The following is a 27,844-nucleotide window of genomic DNA, read 5'->3' on the forward strand; positions in this document are numbered from 1 at the left end:
GACCTAATATTAGAACTACAGTTCTACCAAAGACCTTGCTTTCTACTGTGTTTATTAATAATTTAGCTATAGTGGTGTACGAAGGAAGTGGAGTGTATTTACAGAGAAAATATTGAAACCTCCGTTGAAGATAAGGTTATATGGTCTAGCAATAAAAATGTGTGCATGGGCAATATATTACTCTTTTCTGTGTTGACTGCAGCTCTAGTAAGTCAAAGGTGGCTATTTCTTCTATAAGACGGGCGTGATGGAAAGAGCATTTGCTGATTTCATGATTCTTGTCTCTGCTACTGACTAGTTCTGTGATTTGGAGTAACAGATAAATGTTAAGTTCAGGGTTCAAGACAAATCTAACACCCTCTATAGGAAGTGCCACATTTAAATGTGTGTGTGCTTACACAATTGCAAGTATATGTTTACATCTGCGATATGTATCCATAAGCTAAACATACAACATTCTTACAATCTATTCCTTTTCTTGAAGTTTTATTTAGGTAATCTCTATACCCACTATGGGGCTTGAACTCATGACCCCAATATCAAGAGTCGCATGCTCTTCCAACTGAGCCAGCCAGATATCCCTCTTATAATATATTCTTTTTTTTTTTTTTTAATTTTATTTATTTATTTGACAGAGAGAGAGCGAGAGCAGGAACACAAGCAGGGGGAGTGGGAGAGGAAGAAGCAGGCTTCCTGCTGAGCAGGGAGCCCAATGTGGGACTCGATCCCAGTACCCTGGGATCATGACCTGAGCCGAAGGCAGACACTTAACGACTGAGCCACCCAGGCGCCCTCTTATAATATATTCTTAAGCTGAGGATTTCAGAGTCCATAAACTAGACTTATCACACATTTATAGGCCATCTAAAAATAGATCATTATCTTTGGTTAAGTCAGTTGCCCTGGAACATTAAAAATTAAACATTAAAAATAGAGGGATGACAGCACAAGGTGCTTTTCATAATCCCTGCTTCTTACTGTCTTGGGACTTTTCTGCTAGTTTTCTGATGGTAGGTACACCAAGCTGAGGCACGAGGCAAACTGCGAGGTTGGGGATGGGGTTTGGTGATATTGTCTCCATATTCTGAGGGTACAGCTTCATATACCCTCAGGCACCTGGGTGTAGTCCAGGCTCATGGTTCCAACAGCGATAATAACTAGGGGCGCCTGGGTGGCTCAGTCATTAAATGTCTGCCTTCAGCTCAGGTCATGATCCCAGGGTCCTGGGATAGAGTCCCACATCAGGCTCCCTGCTCAGCGGGAGGCCTGCTTCTCCCTCTCCCACTCCCCCTGCTTGTGTTCCCTCTCTCGCTGTGTCTCTCTCTGTCAAATAAATAAATAAAATCTTTTTTAAAAAAAAATGATAATAACTAGTATTTATTGAGTGCTTATTGTTTGTCAAATCCTGTGCTAAATATTTTATATAAATTAACTGATTTACTCTTAATTTTCTTGATGAGAAAATGAGGCAGTAAAAGGTTAATTAACTTGCCTAAGTTTAGTCAGCTAATGAGAGGCAGAGCCAGGATTCTCACTTAGGGCACCTGATGCTAGAACCATACCCATAACAGCATCCTGCACAGGCTCTTCTGATATGACGGCCAAGCTCCCTGAGGAGAGAGGCCGGGTCTCTTGTATTCGCATTTTATTCACAAAGACTGGTTCTGGGTATGTATTCAATATATATATGCCTAAATAATGAATAAATGATATCAGTGTTTCTCAAATCAGTTGCAAGGTATTTTGCAAATGATTTGTTTCAAATGGTAAAGTGCCAAAGTTTCAAACTGTTGACTTAAAAAAAATAAAGTAGAGCAGAATCAATGTTGACTGGGGGAAAAAAAAAAAATGTGGTCATTCTTTACTCATTTGCCTTCCGATGTCATAATAAACAAGCCCAAATATCCCAGTGGCTTAACACACAAAGAGTTTATACCTCACTTACAACATGTCCCATGTAAGGTGAGCAAGTTAGCAGGGTATCTGTCCTCCATGCAGTGCCTCCGTACCCAGGCTGCTTCCATGTGGCCCCACCATCCCAAGGGAGAACTCAGGAAAAAAAGCTGCAAGGTCAAGCAGGACTTTACACATCTGCCTGAAGTGACATATACATGATATGCCACTCCCACTCAGAAGTCATCGGCCAGAACCAATCACCCGGCCCCAACTAATTACATGGGATCTGATAACTACAGTCTTCTGTGTACCCAGAAGAGAATTGGATATAGGTGAGTTCAATAATGTCTTCCAGAGAGAGAAAGGAATGGGTATTTAGTAGGTGCTGGAATTGCTAATAACCTTAGAAAGTCCTGTTGAAACGTGCCATACTGACCAGTGCTGCCTTAGGGGTAGGAGAGAAATAAGAATTGAGGAGACATGATTAAAAGGGCACAGGGGAGAGGATGTTATCATATCTCTTTCTACTCATGAGTTGGAGAATTTGTACACAATTTGTTATACACACATGCAGAATGAAGGAAATTACCTCATTGTATACAAACAAAACATTTTCAATGGGTTAAGGAGCTAAATGCAAAAAGAATACCTATACAAGTATTTGCAAACATACAAAAGCACATGCATATTTCCTTAGGCTAGGAAAGCCCATCTTAAGCAAAACACAGTACAAAACCTATAGAGAAGAAAGATTGATTTTTTAACCACAGGAAAATTAAAACTTCTCTTTGACAGAAGATACTACAAACAAAGTTGAAAGAAAATTGATATACCGGGAGAATATATTTTCAACCTGTCCAACAGAAAAAAGAATTAATGATAAAAACATATAAGAAATCCTAAACATAAAAAAAAAAACCAACACCATCACCACATCAAAGAGGAAATGCCAAGTGCCATTAAATTTATGAAAAGACACTTAACCTTGATAATAATCAAGAAAAAGCAAATTAAAACAGCAGTGAGATATTTTAAACTCCTCTGATTGGCAAAAATCAACATGATTAGGAAGAGTCTTGGGAACATTGTACAGAATTATACCTTTCTGTATAATGTTGGTGGAATGTAGATGGCAGTACTTTTCTGAAGAGCACTGGGTAGTTATTAACATGTACATTCCTTTAACCCAGCGGTTCTACCTCTAGATTTTTATCCTCTACAAATTTGTATGTACACAAAACTACGTGGGCAAAATGTTCATTAAAGCATTATACATAGTAGGGAAAAAATGAAAACAATGTAAATGTTCAACAATAGGGAACATGAGATAAATTACAGTGCATCTATGTCATAGACTATCACACACAGCAGTAAAAAAGAGTGAGATAAAGGTAATTAGAAACACCAGGACACGGGGCACCTGGGTGGCTCAGTCAGTTAAGCATCTGCTTTTGGCTCAGGTCATGATCTCAGGGTCCTGGGATTGAGCCCTGTGTCAGGCTCCCTGCTCAGTGGGGAGTCTGCTTCTCCCTCTCCCTCTGCCCCTCCCCCTGCTTGTGCTCAGCTCTCTCTCTCTCTCTCTCTCTGTCTCTCTCAAATAAATAAATCAATAATCTTAAAAAAAAAAAAAACTCCACCAGGAAAAATAAAAACAGAACTCCATAAGAAAAGGTCTGATGCTAATGTTTTTAAATGTAGCATGATTTTGAGCAATTGGTAGACTAGAATAGGGAGAATTCAGTTGTAGCATTCTAACTATCACCAGTGTTGTGACATTGGAACAGTACAGAAGGAAGTATATAACATTGTTTATCTCTGCAGTGAACAATATTTACAGTCAAGATAATGTAAGTGCTGCTTATTACTTTTCATCTTTCAGAATCAACTTACAAAGCATTTAAGACTTAACTAAGGTTATAAAAGATTCAAAAAGTTACCAACAGAAAATTGTTACTGACCGTAACACTGTTATAATAAAAGTAACACTGGCATAATGTGGTTGGTGGAAGGGGTTGGAAGCAAGATGATGGCAAGGGTCAGTCAGCCAACATCCTATCTCTCAGAGAAGGAGAAACGCTTCCAGGGGGACTTTTGCTTGGTGTGTACGTTTCAAATTTTTATAAAGTCAATGTATCATATATTCTTTGTGGACTTAATAATAAATTAATAAATTTAATTTCAACTTTTAAGAAAAAGAAAACAAAATGTGGGGATGATTTCTTGAAAGCCTCCAAGACCTATTTAGATATCTAAATACATCTGTGAGTATATTTTTTTATCTAATTATCTGAAAAATTCTTTCTATTTTCCATTTTAAAGCAGGATCATTATTGAAATCCAATACATTTTTTAAATGTTTCCTAGTATATACATATCAAGAATCCAAAGTATCTGTCTTTAATTTTCCTATTTAGATCAATGTGTATTAAGTAACACATTTGAAATTCCTATAATATTAACATAATACCAAATGAGAAAAACAGAAGCATCACCCTAAGATGATGTTAAAAGCATTTAATCATCTAATATAATTATCTCTTAAGCCCCAATTATGATATATTATTATCCTTACTGATGTGCCAAGTGTCCTGGTTCATAGATAAAAGTAGTGGCATTAAAAAAAAAAAAAAAAAAAAACTCCTGTTCTGATGGTCAACACCTATTTACTATTTAAAAATACCTTGGTGTCCCACAAGTCCCTTCACTATGTTGCTTCCAATCTCAAATTAAAATGAAGGGGAGAGTTGAGGCATATGAAGTGTGTGAATAAGAGCTTATTTTTACTCTGTCTTACTATTTTCTCCCTCTGTATCTTTCTTGGTGAACAAGATGGTGCCCAGCATATTCTTGCATAGAGCATCAAAGAGCTTCTGCCTCCTAAAGTCTGGAAGCTGCTGGAAACTCTGCTGACTTCACACTCTTGAGCCCCAGGGGCTGAAATGACAAAGGCTACCCGTCACCATCAACAGAGGAAAAAGCCAAGGATGGCTGCTTTCTCTCTTCTGCCTTCCAAATCCCTCACCAATACATTTGTTTGGCAGAGCCCAAATTATAGCTGAAACCCTACTGGCAATGGAATATGAAAAATTTTGTTCCCAGGTTTCTAGCCCCTGCAAAACAGGGGAGCTACAAGAGCATAAAGGGGGGGCCAGATACATATAGACAATATCTAGCCCATTTGTGTATTACCAGATTAATGTGAATAGCCCTGTTTGACTAGAATAGAAGTACTGAATATGTATAGAGAAGACTGATACTGGTTGGAAAGAGTTGGAGAGGGGCAAGGAAAGGGAGAGAAAGCCAGACCTAAAGATGGAACGGGCTAAATGGCTATTTACTAGAGATCTATGATAGTCCTTAACGAGGAAAATTACATCATTAAAGCAGTCCTTGAGGACAGTGGTATCACTGATGTGACAGAAAAGACTTTGTGTTAGTGTGTGATGGGATTGGAAAGAAAAGAGGAAGGTAGAGACTTGAAGTAGGGAAACCTTTTAAGAGACAATTTTAGGAAATCACAAGTAAGGTTAGAGAGGCTGTGGATTAGGGTCAAAGTGGCAAGAATGGAGATAAAAAAGCACATGTGAGAGATATGGTCCCTGGGTCCAGGAATATTCCAGTGTTCACAGCAACAGCACACCACCTGACTCACTCCTGTCCCCTGGAGGTGCAGCTGGCCGGCTGAAGAAGCTCAGAGCCTCACCAACCCGCGCATCAGCACATCATCCTTTTCCAAGAAAGGATCCATGTTTGCTTCTGCCATTTTATCTCCTTTTCCAATTTCTTTAGAGTAGTTACACTAAATATGGAAATGAAATAAGATGAGCTGAGGAATTCCATGATGTTTCCTCTCTCCCATCGTCTAAAGAAGACTCCAACCTCTCTTGTCTCAAAGCCAACATTTTTACAACTAACTAACTGCATTTTCTTTTTTTTTTTTTTTAAGATTTTATTTATTTATTTGTGAGAGAGAGAGAGAGCACAAGCAGGAGAAGCTGCAGGGAGAGGAAGAAGCAGGCTCCCCGCTGAGCAAGGAGCCCGACGTGGGACTTGATCCCAGTACCCTAGGATCATGACCTGAGCTGAAGGCAGACGCTTAACCGACTTAGCCACCCAAGTGTCCCCTAACTGCATTTTCTATCCCAACCCCATTGGAACACTGCTTCCATCAGGCTGATCTTACCATTCATTCATTCATATGCTCTTCAGTCAACAAATATTTATTGAGTATACTCTGTGTTAGGCCCCACTGAAGATTTAAAAGTTAAAATAACAACAACAAAATCCCCGCATCATAGATCATACGTTCTAGCAGGGAGAGGTCAACAAGTAAAGTATAGCATATGTTAGAAGGGAAGTGTGGGGAAGAACAACAGAGCAATGCCCACTTTCATACCTTCATAGAATTCTCTCTCTCTCTCTGTTTTTTTTTTTTTTCCTGCCTTTCCAAACCCAGCTTATTTTTCAAGATCCAGAGCAGCTTTTCTTTCTACTCTATGCTTTCCATAACCCTTCAGCCCACAACAATCTCATCTCACTCCATGTCTCATATTGTCTGTGTCATGTCTTTGTGTACCGTTCATGCAGATGACACTCCCCTCTTCTGAAAAGCATTATATGGAATAGATGTGGTTACATGCAAACACAGGAGCTTGAGAATTTTTCTTTTAAATGTTTAATGAGATCACGTGACTTTTGTAGCAAAGTGATAATGTTTTATAAGAGTTTGATTGATGTGTCTGAAGTAACGAAGTAAAACTGGAAAGAAAAAGACATAATGACCTGTACTGGAAATTGGGGGTTAAGCAATAAAAGGGAGGGATGGGGCCATGGTTTGACTGGGATAGATCTAAAAGAGACGGAAAGGTCTTTGCAATGAAGCCATGGAGACAGAAGAGATGGGGTAAAAGGAATTTTCTAGAGTAGAACATTTTGAGAGGAACATTATGAAAGGAATATTTAAAAGAAAGAATATGAGGACATATAACTCTGTTCATATAACTCTGTTCATGATAATGTCCTAAGAAGCTGCATATTTATAACCAGAGCAAGAATAATCAGAGATATCCTGTGGACCAACGGTCCTCAAATTTGTTTGATAAGAAAAAAATCCACTGGTGTCTGTGTGTGTGTGTGTGTGTGTGTTTAATATAAATTCCCGACTATCTCTCTCTCTCCAGACCGACTAAATTAGGCTCTTCTGATAAAAAGCCAAGGAATGTGTACTTCTATTTAATATGTATTCTAAGTGATTCTTTTGATTTGGTAAGTTTAGAAAACACAGGTTGACAAAGACCATGACAGTGGGTATCAGATTTTGCTATCTACAATACTTTCTGGTGTCCTTAGCCTCGAGAAGAACCATAGATAACAATGGTTTAGGTCTAGGAAAATGCTGGCAAAGCTGGTGTGTCAAATCTCACCACTTTATAGTGGAAAGCTGTGGTAGATGCTGTTAGTTGGCTGACCAAGGGTCACTCTAAGCTGCCTTGCCATTTTCACTAGAGTCTGGAAAAGCTAAATACCCACCTTCCCAAGTATTCTCGCTGCTAGACATGTCCATGTGACACACACTGGTTGATGAGATCTAAGTTGAGGTTTCCTGGGGTTTCTAGGAATGCTTTTGTTTCCTTGGTCTGAGAGACAGACACTGGTACCATTCCATGTTTTCTTCCTGGCCTGAAATCAGGTATAACGCCTCTCTAACCACAGCAGCCATTGTGGGATTGAAGGGAACTAGCAGGAAGGACATGTCAAGAGAGATCATGACCCTGATATTGTGGACCTGGGTTGCTTGCTGTAAAGAGGAAGAAGGAGAGAGGGGAGAAGGTGGGGGAGGAGGAAGAAGGGAAGCTGGAGCTCATTTCTCATGAGTTGAGGGGAAAAAAAGAAGACTTCTATTTTTAAAAGCCATTTTATAAAAGTGGGATTTCTGTTACTTACAACTGAAATCATTCCTAACTGAATCAAAGGAAAAGTGGGGTAAGCCCAGGCCTGAGGCAAGAAAAGACCCCTCATCTTTAGAAATACGCCTGAATGAAAGAATAGTCTCGTTTTCTCATTAGGGCTGGATGAGAACAAGAGTGCAAGGATTTTGAACACTGGAATCTGAGTCTGAGGGAGAATTCCAGAAAGGGAATAGAACAGAGAAAGCTGATACTTTATGACTGTGCTATCTCAATAATACAATATTTGCCCGGGATAAGGCAAAATTAATTTGCCTTAACAGCATAAATGTTGTAGCTTCACATTCCCTCAGTGAAATGTAAAATGAGTATGAGCAAGATACAGTAAGTAGTAAAGGGGTTTCAGCTCTCAGGGTATCATTTGGAGGTCTTGCTGCTAAGAGCAAAGTATCTAATAAATTAGTAATTTGTTTTTCTGAGAATTTCACTTCTGATAGGGTAAAGGAAACAACCAGATGAACTGCTACTTTGTATTTAATTCTAAACAAAAAAGAGAGAGAGAAACAAGTTGTACAATGGATGTGGAGTCAGAGAAGAAAGGGCCCAGGTCACCTCAGATTCTGTGATTTCAACTCTCCATAATTCTTATTCTCAAGGAATTTATAGTCTGTGGATGGAGGAAAACAAGACAAGTACTCAAATGCACACCTACCATTTATTGAACATCTACTGTGAAAGACATTATGATTAATCTTTTATATATAATATTTAAAATATTTACAAATGCTCTGCAAGGTAGATATTATCCTCAGTTAACAAATAGAGAGACTAAATGTTTATCCTGGTTAAGTGAATTGTTCAAAGCCATACAGCTCATGAGGAAACGAGCTCCAGCCCCACTCATCTCGCATTTACTGGCTCAGCTTGATCCCAGGGGCCTCAGAAGGCAAAAGGAGTCTTTGCTCTCTTCTGCTCTCTCCCAGGTATATTCAAGAACGCCAAGAGTTCCTTTGCATGGATTTGGCCCCTAAAACTAGCAACTTTTAACAACCAACTACAAAGGAGTAAAATTGGAATATCTGCTGAGCTTCTGGTAAGAGAACTCATTCCTTGAATGAACGACCATCATCAATCCTTTTTTTTTTTTCATCATCAATCCTTCTATATTTTAAAAATATTTCTCCTAAATTGTAGGAGCACTTAAAATAGAACTCTTTAATGAGAGAATATGTAAAAAAGCTTTATCTTAGCATTATAAGAGAATTTACATGTTAAAAAAATAGATCAACTCTTTAATGTTGAAAATAACTTAGTTGTGCAATGCATTGAAAGCCTAAAATGTTAAGAAGTAGATAAAATTATAACATGGAAGTTTTACTTTAAACTTTTAATGAATTATATAATAGGTTAAATGGTTGACTAAATAATACTGAAGACTTGACTAATTATATACTGATCAATTCGGGCATATATATATATTTTTTTTTTTTCTAGTTTCAGTGAAATAAGCTAAACACTCACCTTCATTATAGCAGTTAATACTTGAGTAAATTATTGGAAAACTAAATTTACACTTCACATTTATTTATCTATGTGAATTCAACTTACATGTTTTAGTTATAAATAATAAAGCCAATGTAGCCACTAGATGTGGATAGTCTAGGAAACATGACTTGAGGTTCACAGGTTTTGGTTAAATACCAGTGACAAGAGGTGGTTCCAGCCAAAGATCTTCACTGAATTGAAAGAGCCACATAACTAACGACACCCTAGATCTTGTATATTCCTGGAAGGGGAAAATATCCAACAAACTGAACACAAAGATTACATTACAACAACTTTTAGCTTACACAACACCAGCTCTCCTGAAAATTGAGGGAAAAGTTGTCCATGCTGTTCTTTTAGTGGCAAAAAAGGATTATGTTCAGAAATAAATAACAATAAAATCTGGTCCATTCACATTTCTCCAAATGCAGAGAAATTAGAGAAAAATCACAAGGCACACTGAATCGGTTATTTGCTTTGTACAGAGACACGTATGTAGAATATTTCAAAATCTTCTCATTACCTTTAGGGATGCTGTGTTGTTTGGTAGGACCGAGCACAAGTAGCATGACTGGAGGTTAATGCCTGGCTTGCCCTTCTGGCCACATCCTGCACCCTGGCACCCTGCGAGGTCCCGGTGGAGGAAGGTGTATCTAGTTCTAACTGGTCTACCCAGAGGGAGCACAAAGGACCTACGTAAGCTGGCTGAGTTCCTCAGTGGCCCTGCTCTCATGAATGACAAGGACAAAAGAGGTAGTCCAGAAAGACTTTCTTTTGGGAATGAATGAATAAATGCGACTTCAATGTGGCCTTTCTGGGCTCTGGGTATTCTGGACAGCACAGATCTGAGACTGCAGTGTGTAGGGCCACATCCTTAGCACTTTGCTAAAGGGAGTGGGATGGTCCTACGTCTGCATGTAAATGTGCGCTTTGAGACAGAGGGCATTCCTCTGATCCTGTGGCTCTCTTTCTTGGTCGGCTAAAAATCTGACCTCAAATAGACCCCTGGCCAATATTATTTTATGGCTCTGATGGAAAATATTCAACAATTTGCTCTCCTCCTACTGCCTTCTAGTTCCTTTTTTTCCCCTTGACCCTAATTACTCCTTGACCTAGAATCCCAGGGTGTTAGAAAGTGAAGAATCCTTTGAGATCAAACCCAGCAGCCTCTTGCTTTCTGCATGAGAGAACTGAGGCCACTTTGTGCTTTCTGCCCCACTTAATTCTTCTGATATCTGCTCACATTCGGCATCATTCACAAGCTCTGGAAAATATGAGCTAGAAAAATTTGCTCGTTGCAAAATCTTGCTCTGCCTAGTCCTAAACCCAAACTAAGGAGTATAAGAAAAGGAAAGAAAACAAGAAACCTACATGCTTTGAAACTTAAAGAACTGTTGATCTTCATTATGTTATTTATACCTCATATGAACTTTTTATTTCATTAGTTAAAACCTTCTTTGAGTGTAGGGGCTGTGTCTTTTAAAGTATCTTTTAATATATACGGAGTCTAGCACAATATCACGAATCCCCAGGAGCTTAATAAATATTATTTATTGATGATGAGCTGGTCTATCCCCTTAGCTGACTAGCAGTATCCCACATAATCGTCCCAGAGAGGTGAGAATCCATCCTGCTCTTAAAGACCTCCCAGGAGTGAGAATCTAAACCTTCTTCCATAACTCATTTCAGTGTCTAATAAGGCTTAGAGTCTGCTGGAAGATTCTTCCCAAGAAGGTGGCATTTAGGAATGTTGCATAGCAAACACTGGATTCCCCCTAAGGCATTGGAGCCAGTCATTTGAATGACAAGGAACTGTCCTGGGAGATGGGGTAAGGGAGCCTAGGTAGGTGTTTGAGGGGAAGTTAGTCACATGAGGAAGAGATTAGGTTTCTTTCCTGTTCAGAGGAAGTGACATTTTTCATACTTGTGAGTAGAACTGCCCAGCGTTAAAGGGATTTGGGATGGGTAGAAGTCAGGAAGTTGGGAATGTGGGGAGAGCTCTATGGATGATGGTGAAAGGCAAGTCTGCTTTTGGCTACCTAGCTCTTTATATCCCTCCCTGGAGCTGTCTGTGAGGATAAAATTGCCATTACTATTCCATGGACATCAGTATTAGTTCCTGTTAATAGAAAGGAAATCTTCATACCCTCGCCATGCTACAAGTGATCTGGATATTTCCTCTGCAGAGAGAAAAAGACAGAAAGAGAGAGAGAGAGAGTGTGTGTGTGTGTGTGTGTGTACACACACATAAATGGAAGGGCTTGGGGCGGCAAAGGGCTAGAGCGACAGGAGGTGAAGGAAAGGTTAGTAGGCACCTAGCACCCTCTCAGCCCAAAGCGGACTCAGGCAAGCGACCCAAGTCGGGGCTGAAAATCCAAGCTGATGCCCAAGCAGAGGAACTGCAAATTCGGTGACAATCTGGGAGGGGAAGTGGGAGGGCAGAGTTGGAGGGAGAATAAGGACAGAAGTTAGGCAGTGCCGGTCAGAGAAAGTAGGTCTGCTGAGATACCTGCCCTGGAAGCGATAGAACAAAGTCGTGCCTCCAGGGAAACGGGTTGGCAAGATCCAGTTGAGAAGTCAGTTTCAGCCTAACGGTGGGGATACATGCCGGGGCTTCCACCTACCCTGTGCCTATGTCCTGGGCTGCTGGAAGGGCAGTAGGAGTATTGTGATCTGAGGACCTAGGCAGGGGGAAGGTAGGTTGGTGGCCTGGCTTCCCTACTGCCTTGGGATGAAATGAAGCTGGATGAAGTAGGTACCACTGGATAGATCTGAGGAAATATTCAGATTGGGAACAATCAAGACAAATTTCAAATTCTGCCATGCCCTGATTGTTTAGAGGAGAGAACATAGCATGCGCCTAGCTAGAAACTTGCTTTGAGGTGGCTGAGACCAGGCAGGGTTGGGGCATGCAAGGCCAGCAGAGGGAATTGGTACATCCATGATGACCAAATAATTAGTCACATAGGAGAACCCAGGTCAGTTTGGGTGACAAATGCCTTGGTCCACCATGCCTTAGCCAGTCTTTCTCAGGGTCCCCATAAACAGAGAAGGTAGTTGATTGGAGAACAGTAGGAAGCAGTGGAATTAAAAACCTGAGATAACACAAGAAGTCCAAAGTGGTATTAGGAGCCTGGAGAGGAAGCGTGGGTGGAAGGGAATGAGTCATAAACAGTGGGTTATAAGCCTTCTAAGGATTGTCAACCCCTTGGAATAGAACAAAGGCCCCATATACTTGTTCCATTCCCTATTTCTTACTGGCTCCCACAAGTCATTTTCCATAGCTCTGCAGGAACCTGATGTTATTGTGTTCAAATTGTAAATGATTTATTTTATGAATGCTGAATCACAGGACCATGGTTAAAGAAAATAATCTCCACATATAAGAAAAGAATCCCTAATCTGTTCCCTAACTCTTCTTTTCCTTCCTTGCTCGTGTATGTGAGTGTGTGTGTGTGTGTGTGTGTGTGTGTTGATTGGGATGTCTGTTCCAGATATCAGCACTATCCTTAAAGCGTAAGTTTTGAGGAGCTTTCAGGTCAAATACTTGAATTCAAATCCAAAACTGGCCAGAGCCCTAAATACCAGTCCTGCTTTTCCTGGCATTTTCCAATTTCTCTGGCACACATCCATGAAAAGTAATGAAATACCACTTATTAAATTTTTTGGTTATAGTGGGCCTTTTATACACTTCTGCTTGTATGTTATTAGGTCCCTGTTTACATCAAATCAAGCTGGGCAGCTCATTTAAGGTGTTTACTAGATGCAAGGCTGATCTGTCTATGATAATACTGGGATTTCTATAACAGTCTACTAGCTCAAATATTTCCTCTATAAATCAGGGAGATATAAATATAGATAGATAGATAGATAGATAGATAGATAGATAGATAGAGATAGAGATATTTAAAGCTGAGACTATGCACTTTAGAAAACAATGTTTTACCACATTCTGATTTAGGCTTAAGAAATTGCTAGGGTGTGGGCATGGATATTACTTATTATTAATATTCTAATCTCACATTTTAATAAGATTAGAGAGAAAGGAATCCTTTTTCCATATTTAGGATGTGTTTTATAATCTTCTTTTTTAAGCACTTGTCAACATTCCCACTATGCTATACTTAATGGTGGACCTCGTGCCCCTGGAGGCTGGTTAAGAATGGGGGTGGGTTAAGTCTGAAGAGCATGTCCTAAATGCTCTGCCCACAGCTCAAAGGTCTTTAAATTTTCTTTTATCTTACAATTCTATAATATCTCTTTGTTATGCTATAAAAATGCTTCCCCACAGTACCCCACGAATAAACTGACCCTTCAGAACAATATGCCAGGTTTATCTAATAGCTTTTTTTGTGTTTCTATTAATTTGATTGAGTACTTTGGCATCATACTTATGCATTGGTTAATTTTTGTGTGTGTGTCAATTTTGTAAGTAGTAAACTTGTAGATAGCATTCCAAAAGACTCCAAATGAAGCATTGATCTACTGTTCCAGATGTATATAATGAAAGCTCACCTTGAATGCTTACTCTGTGCCTTGTTCATTAATAAATAAAGCAAGCATAATCTTTGCCATCAAGAAGCTCATGGTCTAGTGGATGAGACAGACTGTAAATCAAACAATCAGACAGAAACATACAAAACGACCATTGTGATAAGCACTGTAAAGGGGCAGAAACCTGTTGTAAAGAGACCATTTGAATAATAGGGAGATTTGATCTTGTCCAGGGGTCAGGAAAGTTTTCCCAAGAAAGTGATGCTTGAACTGAGATCTGGAGGAGGAGTAGAAGTACCGGGTTAACTAAGGAGAGGAGATGCCGCATGGGGGGAGGGGGCAGTCCCAAAAACTTGAAAATTTGTGGTGGGAGGGAGCATAGCACATGTGCAGAACCAGAAGAAGCTCAATGTGGCTGCAACACAGAGTCCAGGGTCAAAAGGGTGCATGCATCTGGGCTTCAGAGAAGTTTGGGCATTCAAGGTTTTTAAGCTGCTTTGTGCAAACATTTTGAAGGAAAGCAGAAAGGAAGCAGGGAGTTAGGAGTTTATTGCAGATGAGAGATACTGCTACTTGGTCTGTCTCTCTGTTTATGTATATTTAATCAATTCATAGGATTTAAAGAGATCTCCAAGATAAAATTTATTTCAAAGCTTCCAAGTATGAATTTACCTAGACCACTCCAAGTAGATCATTATTGATCAGTTTAAACCTCCAAGGATCAAGTTCCTAAAATTTGTTGTGGGGCAATTCTCTTATTATGGTTTCTTGGTTAATATGTAGTCTAGGTGGCATGCCTTGGTCAACACAGGAATCCTTATCAGGGAGATCTCAATGGGCTGCCCAGGGAAGGTGAAATGCAATGAGCTCAGTAGGTGCTTCCTACAGTTGCTGTTAAGCAGGGGTTTGTGGGATGGGTAAAATAGTTTCCAAGACTTTTTTGCCCAGCCAGTGGCTCATCTCAGGTATCTAAGCCATGGTGAAAGAACACTGCCCTACTGGGCATTTGTTTTGGCCCCTGATCTCTTGTTTTTTTTCTTCCCAAACTTCATGTTCCCATTGAAAACTTATTACCCCATAACATAATCTTACCCTCTATTCCATTTTAAGTGGTCTCTCTGACACATTAATTCATGTTAAATGTATTGGAAAGTTCTAATAATTACTTGGAAACCATGGCTTCCTGTTCAATTCTTAGGTGAGAAACAAAAAGTGTTTTGTAAGTACCCTCCCCTCCCCGCTTCCCTGCCTTAAAACCAAGGCTTTGTTGTCATTTAGAAGTCATTTTAGTGACTCGCAGTTCAAGTTCAAGGTGAAGAGAGAAGACTGTTTTGTGTCAGATCATTTTGGGCAGATGGTAAGACAATGAACTGTCTAATAACAAAATTATATATGCTTGTTTTTATAGGTGAACTTCTTTATTGTACAGCTAGGCTCTCTAAGAAGACATTATAACGGAGAGTCATGTTTACTAAAAAGTACAGTTTCTTGGGGCACCTGACTGGCTCAGTCGATAGAGCATGCGACTCTTCATCTCAGGGTTGTGAGTTCAAGCCCTACGTTGGGTATAGAGATTACTTAAAAAAAAAAAAAAAAAAGTACAGTTTCTTCCTGCTGTGGGTAGGTTCTTCCCAAAGACATTGAGATATTCCATTTTGGGGTACTGAGTGGGAAAGGTTGCTCCTCCATTTTCCCTCAAATAGAGCAACACTGAGTTTCATTGCTTTGCAATACTGTCTTAGGCATAAGTTTCCAAATGGAATGTGGCATGAAACAGAATTCTTGCAGAGTTGCTCATGTGTGCAGCTGTGCATGGCATAAAAATCCCCAGAGCAAACCTTCAGATTGCCAAAAAGAGTAAGTCCTGAAGCTCCTCAGTGGAACATACTTCAGATTTCACAAAGCATCACCAGCGTCAGAACTATATGCCTTTTCCTCACCAGGGCATCTCTCCAACTCCTTGGGGCCTCATTCGGGCTAAATGGGCAACCCCGGAGAGGAGGGTAGGGTCAAACTCAGGGAAAATGGTGAGGTTTACAGATTATTTCTTTAGAGCAGGAGTTGGCAAAAGTATAACCGGCAACCAAATCCAGTCACAGCCTGAGCTACGAATGGTAAATACAGTTTTAAAGATATGGCAGAAAACAACAACAGCGACAAAGAAGAATGTGGTCCGCGAAGCCTACCTAGCCCTTTATAGGGAAAGTTTGCCCATCCAGCTTCAGAGCCCTCCCATTTCCCTTTCTCTGACCTCACTCCTCTTTGACTCCTGGGTAGAAACAAGTCCAGCCTAGCCCTCAGCTCCAGGTTCATTTACTCAGCAATGAGAGCTAATCCTCCCACCCAAAGGCAAACCCATTGAACCGACTGCCTTTTCCCAGCTGGAGGAAGAGTTGCTCCCCCACTTCTTCCTCTCCTTTTCCCCCTCTTACTTCCCTTGGCTTCCACTATGTGCTATGGAATGGAGGTGCCCCTCCTCAGGCTGTGGGTACAGGTTTCTCTGCTAGCTATCCTAAAGTAGAGCATTTCTAGGAAAACGTTCATAAACCAAAGTGGCATAAAGCAAAGAGGCAATTACCATCAATTTATATGGAAAAAAATCCGAACATTCCCAGACATGAAAAAACACCTCTCTTAGGTTTTTCTGATACGTTAGGGCACATCTTGCTAATGGATGCACAAAATAAATGGAGATAAAACACAGATGCTCACCAACACAGTGTGACCTGGTAGCTTGACGCTGAGATGCGGGAGTGTAGCTCCCCGGGAAAGAGCTTGGTGGGGCGGCTCTTCTGCTAGGGCTGTGCGCTCTTCTAGAACAACTTGCTACACAACAAATGGCGAATGCTGGTTTTTTGCTTTTTGCCTTTGCTGTAAAACCGAAAACTCTCTTTGGATTTCTTTTGGTTAGTGAAAATGGGTATGAATGGAGGTCTTTTGTAAAAGCAGAGAGATGTAACATGAACTTTGAAAAGTGAGGGATACCTGTACTCCTGTTCTGAATGCCCGGAGGCAAGCATTCCTGCCAGCCAGAAGCTTCTGGAGACCCAGGGTCTTGTATATCCTCTGCAAAAGCAGCGAAGAGGGCTGCTTCTTGGGACTTCCTTGAGTTATAAAACCTGTGGTCTTAGGAGAGGCTTTCCAGGACCTCTGAGCTCAGCTTGTGACCCAAAATGCTCTCTGACTCCAGCCCTATAGCAGTTTGCTCCCCTGCCAGGCTTGGATCCGTTTGCTATATGGAGTGGTGGTTAAGGGCATGAACTCATCCACCTAGATGAAAACGAAACTGATATTTACGAGCTAGGAAACCTCGGGCAAGTCACTTAATCAGCCTGTGATTCAACTTCCTCATCTGTGGACGGGGGATAATAATGGTTCCTCACTCATATGTCTGCGACTGGGATTAAATGAGTTAATCTGTATAAAATGGAACAAGGCCTAAACACATGGTAAGTACTCAATAAAGTGCGAGCTCTTACTACTATTTGATATTCTGAGGTTATGCTGTGTCATGGGCTGGTCTTGGCTCAGGTCTTCACTTTCTCAGGCTCTTGCTCAAAGTGCTGTCTGCTCTCAAACTTAGTCGGGCTACCCCCAGAGGGTAGGCAAGACTGTTAACAGGTGAAATGTGTTTAAGAGGCTTCCCGTCTCCCTTATTCTTTATACCTTTATTATACAGGGTAATGATGACTAAAAATCCCTTGCTTCTGTACGGAGGTGGTGAGCAAACATTATTTGATTCACAAACATTGTTTAATTAGATCCATACAACAGCCCTCTGAAATGGCTGCCACGTGGTAGGCACCCCTAAATGTGGACTGAGTGAAAGAGTTGAGCTGCAAGGCTGCCAGTTAGCAGAATGATCTGGCATGGCCATGTAAGCTGGTTAGTAAATATTTTCAATATCCGCTCTCGAGCAATATTGTTAACGTGGTCCTTATTTTATCAACAAAGATGCTGAGTTTCTGAGCTGGTTGAAGTCTTTTCTAATATCACACAGTAATGTGGGTAGAGCTGCATCTAGAACCAGGTTCCTCGGGCTTCTAAACTAGCCCTGTGGCTGTTATACTGTCACTAAATATGTATAAAATCAAATTTGTTTTACTTTTTCCAATAACAACCTGGTTACGGGTGGTACAGTCTTCCCAGTTTGTTGCCCAAAGAGGATTGAAATATTAGAAGGTTGTAGAAGGGCGAGGGAGCTACCATGCCCCCAGGGAGAGTTCTCTGCAGGCCTTTGTCCCCAAAGGACAGGTGACTTACAAAATTGTGGGAAGGAAGTGAGCACAAGGTGCTCAGCGACTTCCCCTCTCTTTTTGGTGGGGACTTGCCACAGGACACAGTTTCTCTCAACCCTTTACCCCCTGGGTGAGCAGTTTCCCCTGTAGGGAAGGGCTGCAACTGTTCAGTTCTGTCTGTGGTTGGGTGGGATAAGTTTAGGGGAAGGGAAATATTAGGAAGCACATTTGGTTGTATATCTGAGCTTTGACCTCCCAAAAGTAAAAAATAAGAGATCAAGAAATAAAATAAAAACATTTGACTAAATCCAAACACAATTTACCAGTGTTCCACAGAATGCTAGCTGTGGCAAGTTTTAAAAGGTATGTGTTTATAAAAGAGATTCTCTAGGGGGTGGCTCAGTCGGCTAGGTGTCCGACTCTTGATCTCATCTTAGGTCTTGATCTCAGGGTCGTGAGTTCAAGCCCTGCATTGGGCTCCATGCTGGGTGTGGAGCCTACTAAAAAAAGAAAAAAAAAGATTCATTGGGTTTACAAGATTTTCATACTGCAAGGTATCTCAGTCTTTAATATCCTAATAAACATTGCAAATCTCTAGAAGATGGATTTAACATGTGAGATTTCCCAAACTTCCTTAATACTGGAATCTTTTACTCCCAAAAGCAAAGGCTATGCACCCATGATGAGTGGAACACAGTTTGAGAAATCTGGACATAAGGATATGATAGTATCTATTTTTATTTATTTTTTATTTTTTTAATTTTTTTAAGATTTTATTTTTTTAAAGATTTTATTTATTTATTTGACAGAGAGAGTGAGAGAGCACAAGCAGGGGGAATAGTAGAGGGAGAGGGAGAAGCAGGCTCCCCGCCAACCAGGGAGCCCGATGCGGGGCTCGATCCCAGGACCCTGAGATCATGATCTGAGCCAAAGGCAGACGCTTAACCATCCGAGCCATCCAGGCGCCCCTGATAGTATCTATTTTTAAAAAAGAAAAAAAAGGGCTGTACCTCTCAGGGCATTTGGGGCATTCTTCTCATAAAGCTAAGTCTGCTCACTTTCTAATGGCTATAATAAGGGATGTGTGTATGTGTGTGTGTGTGTGTGTGTGTGTGTGTGGTTGGAACTACAGTCAGTCACAGACATGAGAGTGTGCGAAGTTAATTTCTATAAGAATTTTAGTCCTGCCAGAAAAGAAAATAGAATGAAAACAATTCGGAATAACATGAAATAGTAGATAAAATGACTCCAGCTATGTGTGTCGGCAATCTACCCATGGGGGTACAGAATCCAATCGTTTGGAAGAAGTAAGTGCTGCCAGAATCTGTGGATATGAACTATGGCAAGGCCACCCATTTGAAAGCAAGAACGTGGAGTTCCCATTGGCTGTCATTAAGGAGGGTTCAGCATGTCTCATCAGCTGTGAGAAATACTGCCCTGATGTTTGCATCTCCAGCCAGAACCTCTCAGGACATTAAGCCACTCAGCCCACTGGAAAGGCATCCTAACTCACCTGGGCCAGTAGCATTGTTTACTTATTGCATCAGTTTCTTTTAGCTTCAGGAAAGCATTAAGTAAGGAGATAAATTCAAGTCATAATACTAGTATTTTTACTTCTATTTTATTTTTATTTATTTATTTTTTAAAGATTTTATTTATTTGACAGAGAGAGACACAGCGAGAAAGGGAACACAAGCAGGGGAAGTGGGAGAGGGAGAAGCAGGCTTCCCGCTGAGCAGGGAGCCTGATGTGGGGCTCGATCCCAGGACCCTGAGATCATGACCTGAGCCGAAGGCAGGCACTTAACGACTGAGCCACCCAGGCGCCCCAAGATTTGTTTATTTTGGAGAGAGAGGGAGCATGTGCGTGCACAAGCACGGGTTGGGGGAAGGGCAGAGGGAGGGACTCTCAAGCAGACTGCCCCCCCACCTCCCCACGCTGAGCTCTGAGCCCAACGCAGAGCTCTCTCTCATGACCCTGAGATCATGAGCTGAGCTGAAATCAAGTCAGACGCTTAACTGACTGAGCCATGCAGTCACCCCGCTATTATTTTTATTTTATGTTTGGAAATCATTTCTGCATATTTGTATTTGGTATCTTAAACACTTGTAATGTTTAAGATAATTTGATATTTTAGGGGCGCCTGAGTGGCTTTAGGGGCGCCTGAGTGGCTCAGTCGTTAAGTGCCTGCCTTCGGCTCAGGTCATGATCCCAGGGTCCTGGGATCGAGCCCCACATCAGGCTCCCTGCTCAGCGGGAAGCCTGCTTCTCCCTCTCCCACTCCCCCTGCTTGTGTTCCCTCTCTCGCTGTGTCTCTCTCTGTCAAATAAATAAAATATTAAAAAAAAAGATAATTTGACATTTTAGAATGCCTAACAGGTTGTTCTTGTGATGCCAATTCAAAACATCTACATGGATCTGTAATTGATTTAGGTTTGTGATTTCAAGTGAAAAGATATGAGAATTTTATTAAATCTGTAAACATTTTTGCAGTGTTCAAGAGAACTTAAGATTCATCATATTTTATAATTAGTTTATCATATTTATAAGCATTACTTAACTACTTGTGATTCTTTGTTGAGCACTGTAGTATTTTAAAAAGAAAATTGAATACATTAAACGTATAAATGTGGTTTAATAATTCAAAGGAATTTAATTAACCAAATTGTAAACACTTCCTTAGAAGGAGAGTTAGATATACAACTTGAAATTCAAAGCTTAAAGGAAAAGTAGGTTTTCAAATTTGTAACAAATGAAATTGAATTACTGTATATTATCTTCTTTGCCCACAAAACTTGTCTTTAAGAACATTCCAGACCCAAATTGCCCTGTGGTGGCAGGGGCGATGGTGATGAGAGGTAGGGAGCAAGTGGGACAAAAATCTTTCCTGTGAAATCAGTAGATACACTAAGAGTATCAAAGAGTGAATCCAACTGATTGATTACAACCACATCTGTATTCAATAAACATTTTTTGAGATTCTGACCTAGGAAATGATGGGTCATATAAATGTGATTAAGACATGGTTCCTCCCCTCAAGCAGTTTCTCCCTTTTCGCACTTTGCATTTCTCTGTTCTCCTCACTCACTGAAGGGCTTTTCGGCAAACACTTGCACTTTCTGGCCTTAACTGCTTAATTTCACTGGGTGGAACAACGGATGCTGCAATCAGATAGCCCTGAGTTCAAATCCTTATTTTGCCATTTGCAGTATGATGTTAGATAAGCTCTTCGGTCTCATTACTTTGATTTCCTCATGTATCAAACTGAGATAATACTATTTACTGCTTCAGGTTGTTGAGAAAGTTGGAGACAACAAACATGCAAGTGCTTGGCAACAAGTTAAATAAATGGTACCGATTAATATCATCTATGGTGTCCATCAACACCCTTGCACAGAGAGAATGTCACTTTACATCCACCTATGATAAAATGTTTGGGCTTCTGACCCCATTAAGAGCAGAGGAGCATTGATGATAAGAGAAAACATTTGGGGCAGGAGCCAAATGAAGGGAACAGAGAACTTTTCTTTTCCTATACTCACCCTCTAGTCAGTGGTATCTCGACCTAGGATTTCAAATATCATTACTGACGGGTCCCAAAATTGTATTTCCAGCTCCGATACCTCTTCTGAACACCAGATTTGTATATCTAGCTGCCTATTCAACATTTTCACCGGGATGTCTGATAGCCACATCAAACTCCAAAATAAACCTCTGGATTTTTCTCTAAGCTTTCTCTTCTCCCAGCCTTTTCCATCTCAGTAAATGGCAACTCCATTCTTCCACTTGTTTGGTCTAAAATCTTGGAATCACCTTCGACTCTTCTGTTTCTCTGACATGCCACAAAATATATCTGGATTCTCTTGTTTAACATGTACATGGAGTTTAGCTTCTTCCAGTAGGCTCCTGCCACCATCACCCATGCCACCATCCCCCCACTGGATTTCTGCACTGGCCCCTAACTACCTGTCCCCTTTCCACTGCTGCACTGTTCCAGTCGATCTTCTGCCTAGTAGTCTTTTTAAAACAGAAGCTGTGGGGCACCTGGGTGGCTCAGTCGTTAAGCGTCTGCCTTTGGCTCAGGTCATGATCCCCGGATCCTGGGATAGAGCTCCGTATCGGGTTCCCTGCTCAGCGGGGAGCTTGCTTCTCCCTCTCCCACTCGCCCTGCTTGTGTTCCCTCTCTCACTGTGTCTCTCTCTGTCAAATAAATAAATAAAATCTTAAAAAAAAATAAAACAGAAGCTGGATCAAGTCTCTTTTCTGCTCAAAACCTTCCAGTGGCCTTTCAATCTCACGAGAAGAAAAAAGCCCTTCACGTCAGGCCCCTGGCTCCTTTTCCTGCGACTCCTTGGCTTACTTCATGCCAGTCAACTGGCATCATTTTTATTCCTGGAATATAGCACCCTTGATTTTGCCTCTGTTCCTTTGTGCTTGATATTCCCTCTACATGGAATGCTCCTTCTTCTGATATTTGCATCCCCACCCCCCAGCCCACTCCCCTGCTCCCTGGCTTCATTAAGTTTTCTGATCACATGTCACCTTAACTGAGCAGCCTTCTCTAAAAAGAACATACACTCAACTCTCTCCCCACCTTCTTTTACTTAGGCTCAGTAGCTGTCATTTACCTGACTTGCTAGCAGCCAGGTATGGGCATGTGCCCAGGTCCTGGCTAATGGGGTGTGAGGGGAAGTGGTAAGTGTGACTGGCAGGACAAGCCCTGAAGTGGAGTCATGGGCCCTCTATTTCTCCTTTTTTTCTGGCCCAATGCCTGGAATCTAATGTGATGGCAGGAGCTGGGGAAGCATTCTTAGGTCAACAGGTAGAAGATGTGTGTGGAGATAGCAGAGTTATCTGGGTCCTTGATACCATATCAGCTCTGGAATGCTTACATTTGAATGGCCACATAAGCGAAGAAAAATTCATCATGCTTAAGCCATTTTTATATTACCTTTGTTAGAGAAGTCAAACTATAGTCTAATCCAGATATGTTTTTGGGATATCTGTCTGTCCTTCCAACCCTTACCAGACTCAAGACTGGCATATACGTTCCATGAGGGTAGCAGCTGTGTTTGGTTCATTGTAAACAGCTTCTGGAACAGTGTCTGGCACACTAAACATTCAATAAATGTTTGTTGAATGAATGAAAACAGCAAAACCATCAACATGAGGCAGAGTCTTGGTGAGTGCTGCCCTGAGGAAGCATAAGGCTGGTCAGTATAAGCAAAGGATGGCTATGGCAATGTTCTCTGTGTGTGGTTGGGTTTCTATTCTGACTGAATCACAAAGGCAGGATATAACCTGCTATATCCTTTATCTGAGAGGCATAAATACTTGTAAGAGGGTTGTGTGTTGCTTTTGTAATTTAAATGAAGACTCCCAAGTAAAGTTCATTGTTGTAATGAAATCAGGTCACAGAGTCATGGAAAACTGTGACAAGGTTCACACTGATGAGGGAAGGTCACAAGTCGCATGCTAAGCACAGATGGAGAAAAGGAGCGTGTATGCTGAGATCTTGAGATGTGTGGCTGAGATGTGCATCAGTCCGGATGGCAAAAGCTGATAGCTGGAAGAACCACAGACAAAGAATTGCACAAATTGAGTCAAAATGAAACAGAAACATATCACAGGGTATCAGCAAGATGCTTGGGGGTAAATGCTGCAGAGAGAAAGCCACTGAGTTCCTGGGTGAGTAAGAATATAAAGAGTTATAGTTGCCAGGATAATATTTTTGGTATCAGGTATCTTTTTCATGCTATTAAGTTTGTTTTGAACACTTTAATTACATAGATCAACTAATGTAAACAACTTAATACATGGTGGCTTTAAAAACATATGTAGTAATGAGATTTTGTAGGTTTGGGATTAAACCACCTTAATTTAAAAATGTTCTATTTCCTGGGTAAGGAAAGTTGCAAAGGTTAGGCTATCTTGCCATACCACGCCCCCTTGGGTGTGATATTACTGAAATAAAACAAGTCAAGATTTGTTTAGTCATTTTATAATATATACGTAACTTCTGGTAACAGTTACTGGTATGAGGTTTCTCTTTGTTGAGTAATTAGCTAAAGAATTCAAGGGAACTTTCTTAATAATGTGCCTCTTTGCTTTAAAATTTCTTAGTAACCATAATTTCTCCTTTCTAGAAACATATTAACATTTATATTCAAAGCACAAGGAGAGCTTTAAGATTAGGACAAAGCACTGAAAATTAGTAACAATAGTTACTTCCTTGTCTTTGCCTCACTCTTGTGCCTAGTTCTTGCTTGAATTTTGGTGAGACCTCTGATCATGTGTACTGGATATGTTGGAATGATTAGAGGATGGAGTGACAATACATGTGACCCTTTTTATGGTGGATCACTTATCTGAACATTTCATGTTGAGGCCACCCTGTCATTTCAGATAGGTTCCAGGATGTAATTCAAAGTGATCAAAATATGGTTTCATATAAAACTCCTTCCTGAGGGGAATCACAGCTTTTCCCATTTAGCACTTTTTTTTTTTTTTTTTTGTCCAAAGGTACTTCAAGTAAAGCCTTGTTAGCATGGCAGAAGAGGTGTACTTTACTGGAACTAGTTTATGGCACAGGTCCCACCTTTGGTAATTGTTATTATGATATTTACATGAAGTAATTTATGCACAGAGATACCTTGTAAACTACAAAGATGTAAACAAACACGTGGATTATTATTATTGTGATAATAACTTCATTAGGAAAGGAGGCAGCTTGGTGGAGGGTTTAAGAATTTCAGGCTGGGAGCAGCCTGCTGGCTCATTGGGGAAGAGGGTGTGACTCTCGATCTTGGGGTTGTGACTACAGGCCCCACGTTGCTTGTAGCGATTACTAAAAAAAAAAGATAAAAACAAAAAAAGAATTTCTGGCTGGAAGACGTGGACCCTGTTACCCGAAGGAAGGTAGGCCCTCCCCTGCGGAAGAAAGGTAGAGGTCATTTTGAGGGAGGATAAGCCTGAGGCTCCAGGTATGGAGATGACTCTATCAAGAAATCAGTGAAGTTGGGAGGTTTCATTCCCAGGAAAAGTGGTTTGACTTTATAGTAGCTATTGCCTAGAGAAGACCCATGCATGGTGGCACAAAGTGACACTTCAAAAACAAGCTAGGACTATACATTTGTTTCATTTGGTGGCTCAGATAATGAACCCTAATTGTACTCAGTTTACTTAGTGAAGAGAGGATGTTTAGTGAAATACACGTGTCATTAATCAAAACTTAAAATATATATAAAAAAAAGATACTATACTCATCACTTCTTGAAATAGAGTCTTTGCCAAGGTGCTGGTTCTGCAGTAAATAAGCCTCAGCTTAGAATCTTACTGAAATGCAAACCTTGCTTTCTTTGTGCTGTTTCCCTGTACACTCAACACAGTGTTTTGGAAACCTTCAGTTATCTAAATTCCCATCAGGTGACATTGTTTAATCTAACATTCTCTCTTTCATATGTGAAAACAGCTCTAAGGACAAACCTTGGAGATGCTTTGAACTCTCTGGTGGTTGGGAGGGAGTTTCCAATCTCTCTCCCTTTCCTCTGTCCCCCCCCCCCCCATTGTCAGGAAAAGCCTCTGGCAGCTTTCCCCCAACCCACCCTCCCACCCTACCCCAAGCCAGGGCACAAGGGGAAAGAACCTTTGACCTTGGCCAAAAAAAGTCACTGTCTAATCAGTGAGCATTTTAGTCCACCAGGAATCCACATGTGTAAAAGTTACTTGGAATGAACTTTTTTCTCATTGGTGTGAAAATTTAGGTCTTTGATATTGAGAGGAAAAGACTATGCTTTAAAATAACGAATACACCTATTTCAAATCTTGTGACGAAAGTATGAAAACAGAGCCCCTCACCTAAAAAGCCTGCAAAATATTTTATTTTGAAGACAGCAATAACTGAAAAAAAAAAAAAAACAAAAACCCAAAACGACAAAAATGTTTCTTTCAGGTCACATCTTATAAAGATCCTAGGATTATGCAAAGGGCTAAGACCCCCAACCCCTGCTTTCTGAGGGCCTTAGAAAGATTAACAATATGTTTTAAAAACTGAGGCGCCTCCCTTTTTAAAAACAACCCGCTGCATTCTTTTCCTCAATCATATTGTCCCATTATCACTCATCTAAGTTATACTTTATAAACTGCTTTGATGTGGTACACACATGCAAAAAGTACACAAAGTGGATAAACTTCTACTGTCAATGCTGCTGTAGAGGTATATATTTAGTAAACATTTAGTTACATTATTTTATTTTTGTGAAATGAGAACTGATCGACCAAACCTTTCAAACAGACCCACCAGACGATAAATACCACCATATGTTTGATTCACAGTACATTTGGGCATAAACATTTCAATTACAGCTTTGTGTTTAGTATCAAAAACCTTTTCTTGTGTGCGTGTGTTTTCTCTACAGATCCCGTGCTCTGGATTACATTTTGAAAATCGCTTATTACAGATAAAGCCCTTTCCAGGTACGCTTCCGAGAAACATATGTATTTATGCACACAAAGGTGTGTGCAGATCTTTTCACAAACAAATGTCCATATGATGCCTGCGTCGCGCTCCCCTGCACATGCCCACCGCGTGGTGTGCCCCGCCGGCCACGCCGCGCAGCCCGGGGTGCCCATGGGGACAGGCTTGCCCCGGAACATGCGGGAGCCCCTCGGGCCTCCCCCGGAAACTTAACCGGCCTTTCCACTCTGACTGCGGCGAGAGCCTCCCCGCCCCCACCGGGCCTCGGGCCGCGCGGCCAACACCCAAGCCGCCCCGCACCCGGCTGCGCGCGGCGGTGGGGGTGGGGCGGCCAGTGCCCCGGAGGCGCCTCGCAGCGCCTGCGGGTCTTTATTTTTTTTAAAAGACTGCGCCGCACCGTTCCAGCCCCCAGCGCCGCCAGGGCGGGCGGGCGGGAGCGAAAGGAGCGAGGCCGGCGGAGGGGACCCACCCCCCAGCCGCGCCGCCGCCGCCTCCCCCGCCCCCCCCGTCCGCGGCGCCCCTCCCCCGCCGGCCCCTCCCCCGCGCGCCCGCCCGGCGCAGGCCGCTCGGGTTTGTTTTGCTGCGCGGCCGCCGCCGCCGCGGGCCTCGCGAGCTCATTTGTGCCTGGCTGGTCCCCATTCCTCTCTCCCCAGTGTTGAGTGTCTGAGCCGTTGGCTGCTCCGAACCGTTTGGCTCTTTCCCTTAGTAACAGCTTTTACCTTCTGCCTCAATTCCTCTCCCCGCTCGCGCCCTTCCCCCGCGCGCCGCCTCCCCCCGCCGCCGGCCGCGTGCGCCCCCGCCCCTCCCCCCGCGGCGGGAGCACCTCCGCTCGCCACCTGGGGACCCGCGCCGCGCTCCCCGCCCCCGCCCGCCCGGCGCCCATCCCCCGCGCCCTCCGCTCGCCGGGGTTATAATTGCCTCTCACCCCCCGGAGGGGTTATTTTGGGGGTGGTTGGAGGCGGCGGCGGCGGCGGCGAGGAGGGGAATTTCCTTGTGCCTCCATTCCCGGGAGGGGGGAGCGGCGTCGGAGGCCACCGTTTCCAGGTAAGCGCTGGGGGCCGGACCCCGAGGTGGGGGCGGCCGCGGGCCGGGGCTGGGGGCGCGGGCGGAGGCGGCCGGGGGGGCGCCGGGCCGCGGGGGGATGGGCGCAAGTGGAACATGCATTTTTCAACTTGGCCCTTTGGGGAGCTGGGGTTTTGGTGGGGGAGGGGAAGGCAGGGAAGGCATTTAGGGTGCCCCATCCCCCCTTTTTCGTCTCTCGGGCTTCTTTGAAATGCTCACGTGCCTGC

At 42.1% G+C, this 27,844-nt stretch overlaps 1 protein-coding gene across 5 annotated transcripts in view; it reads left to right on the top strand.

Moving 5' to 3' along the window:
- Positions 1-17,213: 17,213 nt before the first annotated feature.
- TBL1XR1 (TBL1X/Y related 1) overlaps positions 17,214-27,844 on the top strand; it is a 180,988-nt gene continuing 170,357 nt past the window's right edge. For 3 of the 5 annotated variants that reach the window (XM_078069033.1, XM_078069021.1, XM_078069040.1), the window contains exon 1: positions 27,415-27,599. Coding sequence is in view for 1 of the 5 variants with exons in the window: in XM_078069013.1 (XP_077925139.1) it covers positions 17,288-17,290; positions 26,497-26,554 (61 nt within the window). In the remaining 4 variants the exon portion in view is untranslated. Of the gene's footprint in view, positions 17,291-26,496; positions 26,555-27,414; positions 27,600-27,844 lie in introns of those variants that run through there. The other 2 variants (XM_078069013.1, XM_078069044.1) reach the window with 2 other exon arrangements.

The sequence above is a fragment of the Halichoerus grypus genome, chromosome 1, assembly GCF_964656455.1.
Source record: "Halichoerus grypus chromosome 1, mHalGry1.hap1.1, whole genome shotgun sequence".
Classification (NCBI taxonomy): Eukaryota; Metazoa; Chordata; class Mammalia; order Carnivora; family Phocidae; genus Halichoerus; species Halichoerus grypus.